At 37.6% G+C, this 20,106-nt stretch overlaps 1 protein-coding gene across 1 annotated transcript; it reads left to right on the top strand.

Annotated features, from left to right (window-relative positions):
* The first annotated feature begins 10,757 nt into the window (after nucleotides 1-10,757).
* Nucleotides 10,758-11,874, top strand: LOC110929269 (60S ribosomal protein L17-2-like). Its single transcript, XM_035988121.1, has 4 exons — nucleotides 10,758-10,770; nucleotides 10,884-10,926; nucleotides 11,388-11,634; nucleotides 11,719-11,874. The coding sequence occupies exons 1-4, from the start codon at nucleotides 10,758-10,760 to the stop codon at nucleotides 11,872-11,874; spliced, it is 459 nt and encodes a 152-aa protein (XP_035844014.1).
* Nucleotides 11,875-20,106: the final 8,232 nt, after the last annotated feature.

Here is a 20,106-nt window from a genome sequence, read left to right on the forward strand (position 1 = left end):
CTTAAAGGTAAAACCTAGTCTATATGTCGTCGCAGACCTGGCCAAGATGGTAGAACCTATTCAAAAGATTCAGATCCTTGTTAACATCTGAAGACATGTTAACATTAGTGGCAAAAAATGTGATTCGATAAAATCACATAAGTCACCCTTAAATTGGATTACTCCAATTTTCCTTATTAAAATAATCATCCCTCTAAAGATGAAGAGCCTACGGGCTATAATTAACGTCCTTTGAGACTAAAGACAGTGGTAGCCTACAACTCCCTGTCAAAAAAAAAGGTAATGAACTTTGATTCAAACCTCAATGCCTCGATTCCATAAAATCCGGGCTTATAAATTAAACTTGTCTACGTGACTAGGCCTTTTGTGCTATTATTAACTTATAATTTAGGGTTGTGATAAAGATCCTGAGTAATTATATACTTAACAAATTAACTAAAATGGTTCTTAAAACCATGGTTAATAAATCATCAAATGCTGAATAAGCTTCTATATAAACCTTGTCCTTATTTCTTTATGTAGCAATTAAAGCTACATGGCTAGGTCGGAGGAAGTAAACAGGCAGCCGGTGGAAAATCATGAAAATACTAAGATACATGTGACCGGGGCAGAACTGCAAGCATTGATAGATAATGCAGTTGCGAAAGCTATGGAGTGACAGTATAATGAATCTAGTGGGACACATAGTAGGACCTCATCTGTACCCCACTCTAAATCTGTCTCTAAAACTCATTCTGAAGCTCACAGCAAGCCACCCTGTAAGAAAGATGAACCCAAGAAAGAGGACGTTCAACATTCCTCAAACCAACACAGTGTTCCATCCAAGAGGATAGTGTTCGATAATGAACCGCGTACCAAGTCTTGTACCTATAAGTACTTTGTTTCCTGCAAACCCCGGGATTTCACTGGGGAGATAGGGGCAATTGATTGTATGACTTGGTTAGGTGAAATGGACACTGTTGTTGATATCAGCGGTTGTGCTGAAAGGGATATAGTGTAGTATGTATCCCAATCATTCAAGGGAGAGGCATTAGCTTGGTGGAAGTCTCTTATTCAAGCTGCTGGGAAGATCCCACTCTATAACCTATCATGGGATTAGTTCGTTGCTCTCATTAAAGAGAACTACTGCCCTCAGCATGAGGTTGAAAGGATTGAGTCTGATTTCTTATCGTTGGTTATGAAAAACCTAGATTGCCAAGCTTATCTTACAAGCTTCAACACGATGTCAAGATTGGTTCCTTACCTTGTGACACCAGAATCCAAAAGGATTGCTCGCTTCATTGGGGGTATAGCCCCAGAAATCAAAGGCAGTGTTAAGGCTTCAAGACCTGCTACTTTTAGATCAGCAGCTGATCTATCTCTGTCTCTTACCTTAGATGCGGTCAGGCTAAGATCGCTCAAGAACTCTAAAGAGAGTAAGAGGAAGCGTGAGGATGATACCTCATGAAGATCTGAGAAGAAGCACAAAGGTAATACGAACCACAAGAAAGAGTTTGGGTCCAACAAAGGTAATCAGCGAACAGAGGAGAAGCCAAAGTGCATGACTTGTCAAAAACGCCACTTTGGAAAATGCAGGCTTGAGACCAAGTCTCAATCAGGATCACCTGCATGTGGGTTATGCAAGTCTAAAGAGCATAAGACTGTTGATTGCAAGAAGATTAAAGATGCCACATGCTACAACTACAATGAGAAAGGGCACATCAAAACCAACTGCCCTAAATACGCCAAGAAGCCTGAGGAAGCCAAGAAGACCAATGCTAGGGTCTTCCAGATGAACGCACAGGAGGCGATTCAGAACGACAATGTGATCACAGGTACCTTCCTCATAAATGATGTCTATGTAAGAGTGTTGTTTGATTCAGGTGCTGATAAGTCGTTCGTAGATTATAAGTTTTGTGAGTTGTTAAAATTACCTGTTAAAACCTTAAGTGTGAAATATGAGGTGGAGTTAGCCGATGTAATCATAGAAACCGCCTCAACTGTATTAGATGGATGTGTTATATCCATTAGGAACCACTCTTTTCCTTTGTCCTTGCTTCCCTTGAAGTTAGCCAGTTTTGACATAGTTATAGGCATGGACTGGTTATCCCATAACCAAGCCCAGATCGTCTGCAATAAGAAGCAAGTTGTGATCAAGACTCCGTCTGGTGAGCGACTTACCATTCAGGGAGATACCCAGTATGGATTACCTGAGCAAGTGTCTATGCTCAAGGCATCTAGGTGTTTGAAGAAGGGATGTGTCATTTATATGGCACAGGTAACTATTGATGAGTAGAAGCCCAAGATTGAAGATATTCCAGTCATTTCTAAATATCCCGAAGTATTCCCTGAAGAGCTACCTGGTTTGCCACCAGATAGGCAGGTAGAATTCAGAATTGACATCATCCCTGGAGCAGCGCCTGTTGCGAGAGCGCCTTACAGGTTGGCACCAACAGAGATGAAGGAGTTGAGGACACAGCTAGATGATTTGTTAGCCAAAGGTTTTATTAGACCTAGTTCGTCTCCTTGGGGAGCACCAATCTTGTTTGTGAAGAAGAAGGATGGATCAATGCGTCTATGCATTGATTACCGTGAGCTTAATAAGGTCTCTATCAAGAATAGATATCCTTTGCCCAGGATCGACAATTTGTTCGATCAATTGCATGGGGCAAGCTACTTTTCTAAGATTGACTTGAGGTCAGGTTATCATCAATTGAAGGTTAAAGATGAAGATGTGCACAAGACTGCGTTTAGGACTCGTTATGGTCATTACGAGTTCCTAGTGATGCCTTTTGGGCTCACTAATGCACCAGCAGCGTTCATGGATCTCATGAATCATGTATGCAAGCCTTACTTGGACAAATTTTCTATCGTCTTCATCGATGACATTCTCATTTACTCAAAGAGTCAAGCTGACCATGAGAAGCACCTCCGTTGCATTCTGAAACTGCTTCACCAAGAAAAGCTTTATACCAAATTTTCAAAATGTGAATTTTGGCTTCGTGAAGTCCAATTTCTTGGACATGTTGTCAGTGAGCGTGGTATCCAAGTAGATCCCGCTAAGGTTGAAGCTGTCATGAACTGGCAAGAGCCGAAGACGCCTACGGAGATTCGCAGCTTTCTAGGACTGGCAGGATATTATAGGCGATTTATTGAAAACTTCTCAAGAATTGCGGCACCCCTGACTTTACTCACCCGCAAGAATAGCAGGTTTGAATGGGGGCCTAAGCAGCAAGAATCTTTCAATATTTTGAAGCAGAAGCTGAGCAATGCTCCTGTATTGACATTGCCAGATGGAATTGATGAGTTTGTAGTATATTGTGATGCATCACATACCGGGATGGGATGTGTGCTTATTCAGAAAGGCAAGGTCATTGCCTATGCTTCACGCCAGTTAAAAGTGCACGAGAAGAACTACACCACCCATGACTTGGAGCTGGGTGCCGTTGTATTTGCACTGAAACTGTGGAGGCATTACTTGTATGGAACCAAGTGCGTGATCTATTCTGATTACAAGAGCCTTCAACATCTGTTCAATCAGAAGGACTTAAACATGAGGCAAAGACGATGGATGGAAACTTTGAATGATTATGATTGTGAGATAAGATACCATCCAGGCAAGGCGACTGTAGTCGCCGATGCCTTAAGTAGGAAGGAGAGAGTGAAGCCTATAAGAATCTATGCCAAGAGCATTGAGATAAGGAATAGTTTGAATGAAAGGTTGTTAGCTGCGCAGAAGGAAGCTGTACTAGAAGCTAACTATCCTGATGAAAAGTTAGGAGTAACTGAAGAACAGCTAACCTTTGGCAAGGACGGAATCCTAAGGTAAAATGGACGAATATGGGTTCCAGTTTATGGAGGACTTCGGGATGTTATCCTCCAGGAAGCCCACAGTTCTAAATATTCCGTTCATCCTGGAGCTGATAAGATGTACCAGGATCTGAAGGCAAATTATTGGTGGATAGGCTTGAAGAAGTCTATAGTTGCCTATGTAGCTAAATGTTTGACGTGCGCGCAAGTTAAAGCTGAACATCAAAAGCCGTCAGGTTTGCTACAACAGCCTGAACTTCCCACATGGAAGTAGGAGATGGTGACAATGGATTTCATCACCAAGTTGCCAAAGACAAAGAAAGGAAATGATACTATATGGGTGATAGTAGATAGACTGACTAAGTCAGCACATTTCCTACCCATTAAGGAGACTTATAGCTCCGACATGTTAGCCCAATTGTATGTAGATAAGATTGTAGCTCTTCATGGCGTACCAGTATCTATTATCTTGGACAAAGATACCAGATACACATCACATTTTTGGAAAAGTTTCCAACAATCTTTGGGCACGCACTTAAATTTTAGTACGGCTTACCATCCTCAGACGGACGGGCAGAGTGAGCGTACCATCCAAACTTTGGAAGACATGCTTCGTGCATGTGTGATTGACTTAGGTGGTAATTGGGATAACCACCTGCCATTGATCGAGTTCTCCTATAATAACAGCTAACATACAAGCATTCAGGCTGCGCCTTTTGAGGCATTATATGGTAGGAAGTGTAGAACGCCTATTTGTTGGGCATAAGTAGGAGAAGCTCAGTTATTAGGACCGAATATAGTCCTTGAAACGACGGACAAGATTATCCAGATTCGTGATCGCCTGAAAGCTGCCAGGAATAGGCAGAAGAGTTATGCTGATAAAAGGCGAAAACCTCTAAAGTTTGAGGTTGGTGATAAAGTTCGTCTTAAAGTATCACCCTGGAAGGGAGTGATGCGATTTGGTAAGAAAGGTAAGTTAAGCCCAAGGTATATAGGACCATTCGAGATCATCGAATGTGTAGGAACAGTGGCTTATAAGTTAAACTTACCTGAAGAGCTTAGTGGTATTCACAATGTATTCCACATCTGCAATCTAAAGAAATGTCTAGCAGATGAATCGCTAGTCATACCACATACAAATGTGCACATAGATGAGAGCTTGAAATTTGTGGAAAAACCTTTGTCGATTTAGGATCGACAGGTAAAGAAGATTTGAAGGAAGCATGTGCCTATTGTAAAAGTTAAATGGGATGCCCACAGAGGTCCCGAGTACACGTGGGAGGTAGAAACCACAATGAAAGAAAAGTACCCTCATTTATTTCAGTAAATCTCGAGGGCGAGATTTCTTTTAAGGGGGTGAGGATGTAAAACCTCGAAAATTCATGTTCAATATTATATTAACACGTGTCATGGACTTAAAACGTGTAAAGGATTGATCTAGAGGGACTAATGTTGACAAACAAGGAATCTATGTGTGTAAAAGGATTCAAAGTGTCAACAATGAATAAATATATCTTTCAATAACCCTACATGATGTTTATACCCTTAAACGAATAAATCATGGAGCATACGAAGCTAATTGTGAAAGAAAGTGAGGAATTACAAACTACAGGGGTTAAAGGTGTCAACATGTTTAAAGTATACCTCTGAGTGACCTTTTAGCAAAGCCGAAGCTTTGTAATGATTAATTATACTCACAAGAATAAGTGATAAAAATTTCACAAGGTTTCGATAAAGTATGAGAAAGTTATGACAAAATTCGTATACGAGGGTTTAAAAGCATCAACGTTGAAATTTAAGACTTTTCGGTGATCGTATGAATAATCGGGGACTTAACAAAGTTGGTTTATGACTTGGGGCCTTAAAATTCAAGTTTGGGGGTTAAAAGTGCAAGAAACCATGTTAAAATCAAGTTTGGAAGGACCAGGGGCCAAAAGTGCAATTATGGAAAACTTGGAAACCGGATGGAGGAGCCATACCGGGCGCGTAAGCCCTCAAGGGATCCTTACGCGGGGCGCCGAAGGTGCCCAGTTGCAGAAAAACTTGGCAGGTGCCTGTTCCAGCAAGTTGCACAGATTTAGAAAACCTATTAGTTGCCTAAGGTGCCCAGATGGTTTTTAAGGGCCTAGGGACACTTGTAATGATCAGGGAACATTCATAGACTTGGTTGGAATGATCTTAGAACTCTAGAAAACCTATATAAAGGGCCATGAGCTCACTTGTTCAATTACTCATTCACTTGAAACTTCACAACTTGGTTTCTGGAGGTACCTGGAGCTCAAGCACCCTTCCTAGTGATCTTTAGTCGTGCATAGGACCTTGGTAAGTGTCATTAACCTTACTTAATTTAGTTTTGCTTAGTTAATTAGCCTAAAGTCAAACCGTCGTAATTAAGATTTGACTTCCTCATTAATCTTAATTTGTCCAGTCAAATTTCAAATTGAAAGTACCTATGAGTTGGTAATTATGTGGGTAATAAACCCTTAAAAGGGCACCCTCTGATTCCCATTCTAACTAGGTCAATTGTCGAGTCAATGTTAATATTAAAAAGTCAACAGAAAGCTAATTTTCAAATTAATGTATAATTAGCAATGTAGAAGCTATGCAACCTGTTTTGTCATTAATATAACTTGGTAATTAATGTAAGAACATGTCTAAACATGTTCAACTCGACAATTTTCAGTTTAAGCTCGGTTCGGAACCGAAAGTCGCAAAAGTAGACTTTTGCTTTGACTTTCAGTTCTGACCCGTTAGAGCATAGTTTAGAAATGTCTTAGAGCCTTATTAGGACCAGGTTTCATATAAGTATAACCCTCTGTGATTATACAACTTGGTTCATTAGTTATCCGATTCATATGTATATTTCCGTTAAATGCCTAAATGTCGACTATTATGCCCTTATGACCTTAAAACGTGAAGTTTGAAAATGTAAAAGAGTAGAAACCTTAGGTACTGATTTATAAACTTGTACCTAGAATTTGACATCAGTTTGAGGTCTAGATTAAGAGTTACGTTCAATAGCGTAATTAGAAAACTTTTTAGTAATTAAATGGCGTAATTAGCATATAGCCTATCTAAACCCAAATTTTAATACCAAACTTTTTACCCACTGATGTACAATAATATTTTGGGATTTTTAGAGATTTTTATTTATTTTTAGGCTGACCATAACCTAGAGTTCTAAGCTTAATTCGATAGTTGTCGGTTTTACCCTTTTAGGCTATAAAATGAGTTTTACCAATCCTTTTGATACCAAACCTTTTTCTACTAATCCAATATGATAAATAGAATATTTTAAGCCTTCTACAATAATAAAAATATCAGCTTTTCTTATAAAACCCGAAAATCGCCTAAAATCGCCTTTTTACGCACTTTAAGCGCATAGTATGTATTAAGACCATTCTAGATATATAAGGCTTGATACCTACTGATGTTTTGAGTAAATTTTTATACTTTAGTAGTAAGCAAAAAGTTTTAAACTCAAATTTCAAAATTTGACCTTTAAACCTAAGGTGAAATTACCAAAATGCCCCTTCGGTGCATAGTATGGTTAGAAATGATAAAAATTCACATATAGGTTATACCCTACTGATATAACTTAGTAAATTAAGTATTTTTACTGATTACATCAGACCCGAAACTCATAATTATATTTAAACTCTTTTATAACCTTTTTAAATGACCAAAATGCCCTTTCGGGACATAATTTGAGTTTAAATTCATATGGGGAATAATAGAAGATATCTTACTGATGTCACAACATATTTAAGGCATATTAACTTGGGAAACCTGTATATGACTCTTTTGGTTACCCGTTACGCACTTTTCGCGTTCGGATCGGCTTATGTAACTAGTTTGCATATAATAGCCGAAACGGGTCAAACCATATCATTTTCATCTCAAAATCCAGAATGTGTTTAGTTTACCCACATTAAACAAGTATACAAGCTTGTTGGGTCAAAACCACATTCTAAACCGGTCTTCGCTTAATCATGCGTTTGAACCATATCTTCCTTTTAAAAACTAACCGGTCTAAGTCTAAGCTTAATTAAAGACCCATTAGGATTCTAATAGGTTATTAAAAACCTTCGTTCCAGATTAGGAGCCTAGTAAAAGCTACATGCACTTGCTGTATTTGATTTATACTTTGCTCAGGTAAATACTCTTAACTTATTTTCCCTATACGGGCTTGGGATACGGTACTATACAAGTACCGCTTGGTCGGGTGTGTAGTCATTTAAATCGGATTGTGATTAATGTATTTTCATGACCCGTTTAATATGTATTATTTCGTGTATGGCCCTTGGGGGTTAAATGACCATGTCCCGGATATCCTTGGCATCATTCTAAGAAATGGCCACGACCTGAGCACGTGGTGTAGGCGTACACCTAACAGATGCATTATGTAAAAACTGGTAATCCACTTAAAGGAAATAACCTTGTGGGCATTATACCTGTGGCGTGTCAGTTAATCTTGTCCGGCCCTACAAACCGGCCCTGACGGACGACAAATAAGTAAAACTGTATACAAGATTATTTTAAATAATTGTCCCAAGTTATAAAAATATTTTTGCCTAAGTGCATTCAAATTAATTTTCAAACTCTTTTCAAAATGAGTCAGTTAAGTTGTATTTACCAGTGTAAACTGACGTATTGTTCCAAAAAGGCTAAGTGCAGGTACTATACGTAATAGGCTGGCTACTCCAGGCATCAATAATCAAGTCTCGCAAGCTCTAGATGTCAAAGTCTGTTGAACAGTTTTCTTTTTATTTGATCCGCCTGTGGATCTGTTTCAACTGTTTTGTGATACTTAATATTACAATTTATTTAGTTGAAATAAATCTATCTTTTGTTTCCGCTGTGCATTTATAATTTGTGTTGTTTGACTATGATGATATCAACTACGTAACGATACTCCCCACCGGGCCCACTGGTAATACGTGGAAATATCGGGGTGTGACAACCATGAGAAACAATGTGAACACAAAAAAAAACTTAAAATACCTAAAAAACACAAAATTTTTTTTATTAATTTATAAATAAAAATCACTATTTTTCGTTACCAAAAAAAATTTGAGTAACAATTATCAATGTACATGTGCATATGTATCATTTCTTTGACATATTCTGTAATGAATTACCAGTATTAGACAGTTGCACTTTCATTTACACTATCATCCGTAAAACACTACTTTTTACATTAGTAATATATAAAATGCACATGTGCATCTATATGTATGAACATGATATAACATGTTTTGTTACAAAAAGTTTGTGATCTTGAATGATGAAGTAGGTCAATACATGTTTTTGGTTAATTGTATCTAGTGGTTGATGGTTTGGTTATATTTGTCACTTTATAATGTAATATGTTGTTTGGTATGGTATGAAGGGTGTTGATACACATGTGCATAAAGTGAAAAATATTATACATATTGGTAATGGTAGTGTATTATGGATAGTAGGAGGTAATGGTAGTTTATTATGGATAGTAGGAGGTAATGGTAGTGTATTATGGATGATATGATAGATGAAAAGGAAAGTGTATTCAAAGTAGTGTACCAAAAACACGTTATATCATGTTCATACATATAGATGTGCATGTGCATTTATAATATTGGTAACGTAAAAAGTATTGTATTACGGATGGTAGTGTAATTGAAAGTGCAATTGTCTAATACTGGTAATGTATTACGAAATTTGTCAAAGAATTGATACATATGCACATGTGCATCCATAATTGTTACTCGATTTTTTTTAAACGAAAAGTAGAGATTTTTATTTAAAAAATAAAAAATTGTGTGTTTTTAGGTATTTTTGGTTGTGTTCACATTGGTTCTCGTGGTTCTCGCAATAAAGAGTGGCTCCTAACCGATCATTATCCTATATATATATATATGGGGAAGGTTCAATTAAAAACCACTAGTTAAAGTGAAAACCCGAAAACTAACTAAAAAAGCCTAAAAACATACCAAAATTTTTTTTACCAATTTTTGCTAGTTTTTGTGTATCAAAAACTTGTTTTCAAAAAAAAAAATTGTAGTGCACATGTGTATTATTACACACGTGCATTACAAATTTTTTTTTTTTGAAAAAATATTTTTTTATATATAACGATTTTTAATAAAAAAAATTGTAAAAAAATTGGTATGTTTTTTAAGTTTTTTTAGTTAGTTTTCGAGTTTTCGCGATAAAAGTAGTTTTCACTTGAACCTTCCCCATATATATATATATATATATATATATATATATATATATATATATATATATATATATATATATATATATATATATATATATATATATATATATATACACTTATATATAAACATACATATATATATCTATAATACTTTAAAAAGCATATCCGAAGGATAAGATTGGTAATAGAAAATGTACTTAAAACATACTCAAAGCACAATGTACAAGACTTAAAGCACCAACAAACACAAAACTTTTACCCTTCACCCGGATCCATCATTAGCCGTCCATTTTCTTTCCAATTCTTCACACGGATCGTGATCTGACGGATGATTTTGTTTTCACACGGATCCACCTTTCCCCTTCCTTCTCTCTCATCTCTCTCACAACTCACATCTCACCAGATCTTTTCATCAACCTTCTCTCTCTCTCTCTGGCGACTCAATCACATGCCAACGATTAGGGTTTTGGTAAGAACCGCCACCATCATGACTCTGGCAGCGGCTGCTTGTGGTGTTTGATGTGTAAATTGTTGATTTGAACTTAACGGCGTAGGAAATGTGAAAAATTAGGGTTCCGCTAGAACCTCAGGCGACGACGACATAAGGTATTCTTCTAATTCTGTGTTGATTTACATTTATCAGTGTTGAACGAATCTGTTTGTTCATACTTTCATAGCAACAACAAGCAATTGACTCCGGTGATGAAGAATACCAAGACAATACGTCCACAAACAACCCCTGTCTGGTGAGATTCGGCCTTTTAAAATGTCTTCTCAAGGTCTATTCTCTCACTCTCTGATTGTGTTATTTTTATTTGTAATGTAATTAGGTGTGATTGTTACGAATAACGACTAATTATTGTTGTTGTTTTGATTAATTGTTTGTTATTAGGTTTTGGAGCACTTGAGTGGCCAGTCCCCTGTTTTTTCCAAGGGTAAGATCCATTTTACACTTAATTTTGTTCTTGTTTGTATATTAGAAATCATTCTTTTTGTTTTTTTTATCAAGAAGTTAAATGTTGCATTGTTCTTGCTAGATGAGTTGCTATATCATTAAGTTATTGATAAGCTTGTTGTCTAGAAATGGTTGGTATCCTTTTTTTTTATCAAGAAGTTAAATGTTGTACTTTGTTTACTGTTTGGTGTAATCTATTTTGGTTTATTTTTTTCAAATGAAGACATATGAGTTGAGGAAATTCTTATATTTATTATTAAAAGGTGGAATTTTCAGTTCATTTACGTATGAGTTGGTCTCTAATAACTCATATAACCTCTTAAATCACTTTATTTAGAACTCAATAACATTACTTTTGTTTTGTGTCACACCATATGACCAGTTTTGATCCGGTATTCAAGAACATATTGATCTTGGTATGTTTGTTTGTCTGAGATATAGTTATTGTGTTTTTCAGAATACCCGTGAAACAGCCCATGCTATCCGTAAGTTGCCTTTAATCAAGGATAAGAGATACTTGGAAGATGTTTTGGCTCATAAGCAAGCCATCCCATTTACCTGTTTTTGTCGCGGAGTTGGGCGTACTGCACATGCAAAAAACCATCATTCTAATGGTCAAGCACGTTGGCCTGCAAAGTCTGCGAAGTTTATCCTTGATTTGCACAAAAATGCTGAGAATAACGCAGAGGTGAGTACATTCATTTGAAAATATTGTTGTTATTTTGAAATTATTAAACTGCTGAATTTATGTTTGTTTTTATATATTGTGTAGGTCAAAGGGTTGGATGTGGACGCCCTTCACATCTCTCACATTCAGTTGAACCAAGCCCAGAAACAGAGACGTCGTACATACCGGGCACATGGAAGAATTAATCGTGACGTAGTTGTCAAAAGCGCAAAAGGCGCGCGCCTAGGCGCTCGGGCGTAGCAAAGCGAGCCAATAGCGCCTGGTGGTAGCCTAGGCGCAAAAATGGGCTTTTTCTGTAAAAACGGTGGTCAGGCGCAAAAGGCGTGCGCCTAGGCGAGGGGCGCAGTGAAAAAAACAAGCAAAAACGACCAGAAAAAAACAAGGGCAGATTCACTAAAAACGAGTGCAAAAACAGACCTCACGGGGGCCCAGTTTTTCGGAGCTGCATTCGTGTCCGCGGGACGTGCGGGCACGCACGAGTTCAACTAAATTTCAGTTCAGAAACTCATTTCGGAGCTGCATTCGTGTCCAGAGAGGCTCGATTCTTCATTACAAGGTGTTTTGTCATGTTTGCCTATTTTTATACCGTCTTTTAAAAATGGGAAAGTGGAAAATCCGCCTTTTTTGATTGCTGGAGCAACAGGTTCAATTGTTGGTAACACTGGATTGCGTGAAAAGGCTGCTAATATTATCCACGTCGCCTGCAAGTAAATAGTTACTTTCTCAGCTTACCTTTCATCGTGTTTCCGTATTTATTTTTTCCCACATAATTATTTGTCCACTGGAATTGCAGATACTTGCTTGAGAAAAAATCAGATGACAGCATTCTTTTGTTGCTCCTTATTCGTGTTATTGAGGCTTTGGGGACTATGGTAATGTAGATTGCATTACTGCAATCATTTTGACCTCATAAATCATTTCATTAAAACATTAGAGTAAAATGCCCTTTTCGTCCCTGAGGTTTGGTCAGTTTTTCAATCATTTTGGATCCATATGCGAAAAAACAAACCTTTGGACGAAAGTCGCAAAACTCGCCATATCTCAGGGACGAAAATGGCATTTTACTCAAAACATTACATTATCAGTGAAACTAAATATTTTTATGCTCATACTTGACACTAATAATTAAAAGAAAAATAAAAAAAAATTGACGTATGACCTGCTCAAATATTCACATGTTTTGACCTGATCCGTTACCCAACCTGCTCATTTGCAACCTCCATTTTATATCATCTATTTTTTGTATACTTATTGACGAACTTGTTGTACAAGAAGTTCTGAATATTAAGAGTGGACCACCATAGGCAGGCATGGAAATTAGAATCAGTTGCCATTATGGAACCTCCAGTTAACTTTATTGTGCCAGCTCAATCTATAGGAAAGAAAAGGTAAAGTTCCTTACATATATTTACTTTTTGAATAAATGGTTTTGATTTGTTTATATTATTATTTTAGGCCAAGGTGGGCTCTTATTGACAAAGCATACATGCAAAATACATGGATAACTTCACAATCGTCGTATCATTTGTATCGTACAAGTAAAAACGTATCTCCTTCAGACAATGTGAATCTTGCTGGGCGATCACTTGTGAAAATGATTAAACGATGGCCATCTTTAATTGCAAAGTGTGTGCTTACACTCACGGAGAACCTGAGAACCCCGAGCTCACCGGAATATTTGGCATGGTTTTTTCATGTTTTAGATTTAATTTTAATAGTTTTATGGTTATAGTTCTATTTCCAAATGGACGTCCACCCCAACGAACTAAAAGAACGCAGGTTTTTATATGGTCTTGCAAGGCTTAGACATGAAATAAAATAACTAAAGTTATTGGGATTTTGCTAATTATTAATTTTTGCTTTTAATGAATAGAGTTCAAACCTTTACAAAGGAAATATTGATGCTTACGTTAGTGATATTGGGGTTGGATAACCAAGTGAGTTTTTTCTTAATATCAACATAAAAAGTTCATTTTAATCTTACACAATGGTTGATGTATCAACTGTATTGTTACTAATAACATTTACATGAATATGTTTTTAGGGATGCATATGGAATTTTGGGTCTATAACATGCTGACAAAAGACGGCGGCATGATTTGAGATATATGAACCAACCTATTATGATCCAACCAAGAACCTAAACTGACCCGAACGGCTGTATTTTAGTTATGTTTCTTTTTGAAATTATATGTAATTCAAATGTGTTAGTTTGAGTCTGGGATGGAAATGATCAATATGGTTTGTTGCTTTGAGCCAAACAACATAAATACCCGTGGGTTGCCGCGGACATTTCCAATAGTTCTATTTTGAAGAGACCGGTAAAACTAAAGAAAAACCAAAATTATGCATGGATTCGATCAGTTGTCTTGTTAAAAGCACAAATGGAATTCACTTATTATATCTTCAAAATTGCTAGATGTGAATTTAATATCTAAGTTGGTGATAGAACAAAACATTAATCTACTTTACGGGTATAGTTAATGGTAAGTTGGTGATATGTTCACGCCCTATGTTGTCGATTTCACGACAATGCGCGGGTTTCCTACTTTATATAGTTATTAATGATGTCTAAATGTGAATGTGATTAATAGGTAGATGCACAAACGTCCCATGACCGGTTTTGAAGTACCTTGACCGAAAATTTAGATTTTAGTTATTACCCAACTGAATTGAAACTTCTCATGCACACCCTTAGAATTACTAACAAGTGTTGTATTTTCCGGTGCATCGTGAATTTGGTTTTGTTATGGCTCAAAACCGAACCGCTCCGTACATAGCTCTAAAATCACCAACCTAAGTGATATGTTTCCCGCCGCATCGCGCGGGTAAACGACTAGTACATACATATATATATATATATGGGAGTGCTAAAATGAAAACCACCCCCAGTTGTAAGAACCGAGAGAACCACTTTTTAACCATTAGATTAAAAGTAATTAAAAAGTATTATTAAATATTTTTTGTCTTATTATGTGTTTAATATTTTAATCCAAAAGGTTAGTTTAGTAAATTTACTCAATTTTGTCTTTTTGTCTTTATTGCTATTTTTGTATTATTATATTAATTGTTATTCTTTAAACATAATTTTCTATTAAAAAACCATTTTAAATTCAGATTTTTTAACAGAACAAATTTTTTTTGCGCGCCGTTTTTTACACGCCGTTTTTACGCCAGGATTTTTCACGCGTCATTTTTACGCCCGGCTTTTTCACGCGCCGTTTTTTTAACGTGCCGTTTTTTACCCCCCGTTTTTTACGTTTTACAATTTACATAAAAAAAGTTTTTCGTTTTAGTTAAAAAGTTTACATTTTAGGTTAAAAAGTTTACGTTTTACGTTAAAAAGTTTACGTTTTACGCTAAAAAGTTTACGTTGTACGTTAAAATGTTTATGTTTTACGTTAAAAAGTTTACGTTTTACGTTAAACTTTTTACGTTTTACGTTAAAAAAATTACGTTTTACGTTAAAAACTTTACGTTTTTACATTAAAATGTTTACGTTTTACGTTAAAAATTAACGTTCTACGTTAAAAAATTTACGTTCTACGTTAAAAAATTTACGTTACGTTAAAAAGTTTACGTTTTACGTTAAAAAGTTTACGTTTTACGTTAAAAAGTTTACGTTTTATGTTAAAAAGTTTACGTTTTACATTTTACGTTTTACGTTAAAAACTTTACGTTTTTACATTAAAAATTTAACGTTTTACATTAAAAAATTTAAGTTTTACGTTAAAAAGTTTACGTTCTACGTTAAAAAATTTACGTTTTACGTAAAACAGTTCACGTTAAACTTTTTACGTTTCCTCTGTTTTTTGGACGATCCCGACAACTAAGTGTCGATATATTTTCAAAAAACTCAATCAATTTTCAACAATATAACCACTATATATAAAATTTCTCGTTAAATATATCTAAACGTAAGCTAGTATCTAGTCGAATCGAGTTGAGCTCTGTCGCGTAACTAACTAAAATCTAAAACTATATAACTAGAAATTTTCGCGCCGTTAAATGTTACCGGGTCTTTGAGTCGACTGTTTTGGCTGCCACTGCCCGAGTTTGACTCTTCTGTTCACCGAGTTGACCGAACCCGTTTTGTGGTGAGTTTCCCCGAACCGAAACTTGAACTGAGTGAGTTAAACCCAAACCAAATCTGAACTCGAACAAAACCCGGTGTCGAACAAACCTAATCTGAGTTGTATAACACCGCCACCATTGTTGTTAACCCAACCCGAACCACGTCGGACCTGAGACTGAATCGAGACCCACTGAATCGAACCATATATGTGCCGCACACGAACTAGTCTGATGTGAACCCGTAATCCGATCTTCTGTTGGCCGAACCGAGCCGGACAAAACTGAACCAAGTCCACCACCACGTCCGTAGCCATGGCTCCGGCGGCAGTGCCGCCTTCGGACCACCACCACGTCTTCATCGACGTCGGACCAGCACCCAACCACCTTAAACTAAAGGTACTAACCGGAGAAAAACAAAATCTGAGAAGGTTTAAAGAAATGAGGAGTTAGGGGGTTTACCGTAACGTTTCGTCAGAAAGTGAAGCACCACCGCCGCTGCTGTTGTTTCTGTCGTCGTCGGCTCCTCCCATGGCGGTGTCGCCGTACGCCACCACCAAACGGTGGTGGCCGGCCGTTTTACCCGAGAAATGGGAGGAAGTGGGGGTGCTGGAAACGAAAAGGAGGTGGTGGTTGGTTTGAGTTTTGATTCGGGATTTTTTCCTTGTGTTGAAGATTTCGCACAGGATGAGAGATGATGGTGAAGGATTTCAATAGAGAGAGAGAGATAGGAGAGAGAAAGGTCTGCAACTTTAAAGACAGACAAAGGAGAAAGGAGAGATGAGAGATTGGACATTTAAAGGAAATGACCAAACTACCCCTTTTTCTGATTGGTTGAGAGTGGTTCTCGCGGTTCTTACAACTGGAGGTGGTTTTCATTTTAGTGCTCCCTATATATATATATATATATATATATATATATATATATATATATATGGAGCCGCTAAAATGAAAACCACCCCCAGTTGTAAGAACCCTGAGAACCACTCTCAACCAATCAGATTATGCCAACCTAAAGGGTATTTTAGTCATTTACCCCAAATGTCAAATCTCCCCTCTCTCTTCATTAAAGTCACCTGACTTTAAATACCTCTCTCCTCTCTCATCTACTTCTATATCTTTCTCTTTATATCCATTTGAATCATAGATCTATCTTCAACTCTCTCTCTCGAGTTTGATTCCACCTCCACCGCCACCCTTGAATCCCCTACTCTTCTTCTTTCCACCATTTGGATCTATGTTGATTCCACCTCCACTGTCACCCTACCGCCGCCACACACCCCACCTCCATCGTCACACGCACACATAACTCAGATATGCTCTCTCTCTCTCTCTCTCTCTCTCTCTCTCTCTCTCGGTGGTTGTGTTTTTGCGGCGGTGTGGTGGTGAACGGTGGGTGAAGGGCGTTTATGGTGGTGGGGTTGATGGCGAAGGTGGATGAAGGCGGTTTGTGGTGGTGGGTTGATGTCGACGATGGATGAAGGCGGTTTGTGGTGGTGGGGTTGATGTTGACGGTGGGTGAAGGGGCAGCGGTGGGGTTGGGGAAAGGTGTTGTAACAGTGTGATGGTGGTGGGTTTTGACGCCGACGGTGGGTGAAGGGGTGACGGTGGGGTTGGGGAAAGGTGTTGTAACAGTCTCCGGTGGATGTCGCCGCCGCATAGGGGGGTTTCACTTATGTGTGAGCGGCGGTGGCTGATGATGTTACTGCGTTTGTTCCTCGTCGGTTTGTTTTACGGCTGATGATGTTCATGCGTTTGTTGGTAAGGGTTTTTGCTGATGATTTTGAATGTTTGAATCTGGCTGTTTTTGCTGGTGCTTTTGAATGTTTGCTGGTGCTTTTTTGAATGTTTTTCAATCTCGGTGCTTTTGAATGTTTGAATATGGTGCTTTTGAATGTTTGAATCTGTTGAATCTGGTGCTTTTTGAATGTTTTGAATCAGGTGCTTTTTGGTAGATTTCAAACAGTGAACTATGTGGGTTTTGATCCGTTTGGATTTAGGCGGTGATAATGCAAAAAAAAACGTACATATATATATATATATATATATATATATATATATATATATATATATATATATATATATATATATATATATATATATATATATATATAGGGGACCGCTAAAATGAGAACCACATTTGTAGTTGCGTGTATTATAAACACATTTGTAAAAAAAATTCAAAAAAAAATGTCGTGTGTGTAGTTTTCAGCACCACAAGTTTGTGTTTACGGGTACCGTAAATCTAACCGGAAAATTTACGGGTATCGTAAACACAAACTTGTGGTGCTCAAAACTACACACACGACATTTTTTTTGAATTTTTTTTATAAATGTGTTTATAATACACGCATCTACGTTTATGAAAAAAAAATCTGGTCCAACTCGCCCCGGATCAAAAAGTTCTCACGGTTCTTACAACTCGAGGTGGTTCTTATTTTAGCGCAATTCTCTCTCTCTCTCTCTCTCTCTCTATATATATATATATATATACCTATATAGGTTTAGGATTTAGAGAAAATGGAGGAAAGTGTGAGAACGGTTATGGATCGTCAGATCAAAACAATCTATGGACTAGATTGGCGCGGTGGCGTTATCGTAAATAACACGAATTTTATTAAGTGGACGCGCTTCACAAAGGGTAAAAGGATCTTTTATCGCTCAATTCAAAACGCCAACAAAAAATGATAACACGCCATTCAAAAAAATAAAACGCCATTAAATCCAAAACGCCAAAAATTAGTGATAAAACGTGTTGGAAATTACAGGAAGAGGAAACAACACAGTAACTGAAATTTAGTTTTTAACATTTATTAGAAGAAATTCCCTCCTAAATTACGCGCCAAAAACATCATTATATAAACGACGTTAAACATCGCTTCCATAATCACTTCAATCTATCATTCTACAAAAACATCTTTTACCAAAAACGCCAAGTTTAACCAAAACGCCAAAAATGGCAACCATCGTTTGGTGGAGATACACTCTGGCAATCAGGCGATTCGTCCTACGTTTTGACAACAGAAGGAGGGTGTATGTTAGGACGATCAAGGCAATTTCGAAGATGGAATAAGAGGTACAGAGGGGTATCCTATCTCTTGGCATTGCTCTGGATAACGAATGTCATGAAACACATAAGCTTATGAAAACATTAACAAGGAAATTTGGACCAATCAAAGTACATGGAAAATCGGACCCTGTCATGACATCATGGCGTTTTGAGGATGAAACGGACATGGTGACCGTTTGAAGGGGTAAGGTCCCAAAAACCTTGCACAGGTGCTTGAGACCATAACACAACCTCATCAATAAGGTCTTTTTAGAATGAACTTTGCGCGGCCGCGCACTAGTTCTAAAAGAGAACTTAGAAAGAAAAAAACAGTATCAACATCCGCGCACCAAAAGGAACTAATAAATCCTTGCGCAAGCCCTCATATAACAGATAGGATAAGATCCTAACGACATCTCCGCGCAGAAGTCACCCAGACTTGGATAAAAATAAAACCTTTCTATCATAACAGAATTACCATGAGGGAGAGCCACATAGGATTACAGCTGTAATCCGTCTAGAAGGCATTATCGTGCATCACCATTCGGTTATAACCGAATGGCCACGTGGCATCATCCTGAACATTCCCCAAAGTCACGATGATGGCACCAAAATTGAAGGAAGATCCACACTTGCCCACTTTCCACCTGGCATCTCCCCAACTGTCGATCATAATCGCGATCCATGTGTATACACATCCGTTAGTGATTAACGGTAGAAGAAATAACCGCTGACGGAAATTACTTTCCGTCATCTTTTCGATCAACAGATTTTCCCGCCCAAACTTCAGCTATAAATAAAGGATAATTCAAGTATAATTCCTCAAGTTACACACACTTCACTTTACTTTCACTTCTTCTTCTCCATCAAGTCTGTACTTATTCTCACGCCGGAGGGTGGTCACGGAGAGAACCTCCGTTCTCCTCATGGCGAGTCTAACGGCTGTTGATTTTGCAGTTGTTATTCGAGGAAGAAGATCATTCACCCCTGAATCGAACGAGAAGACCTAACCATTTTATGTAGATTCAAACCCCTGGTTCAATTGATTTCGGTCGATTAAACCAGTGTTTCTTCATTGGCGCCCATTGATTTCTCAGTTTCTATTCGTATCTTCTCGTTTCAATTTACTCTTCCATCTCTGTTTTTCAATGGAAGAAACTCCGAAAAACCGTCAATACGGCCCTCGGCCAAATTTCGCACACAATACCCCAAGTTGAAGGGATTGTGGAAGAAGCTTCGTGTAGGATCGTTCCCGGCCCTGAATGAGTCGATCAGAAGAATTTTGGTCCAAAATAAGAGGCGGAAACTAATGTCTTGGTGCAATTTCAGCCGTATTCACTTTAAACTGTTGT

This window comes from Helianthus annuus, chromosome 3 (genome assembly GCF_002127325.2).
Source record: "Helianthus annuus cultivar XRQ/B chromosome 3, HanXRQr2.0-SUNRISE, whole genome shotgun sequence".
NCBI classification, from domain to species: domain Eukaryota; kingdom Viridiplantae; phylum Streptophyta; class Magnoliopsida; order Asterales; family Asteraceae; genus Helianthus; species Helianthus annuus.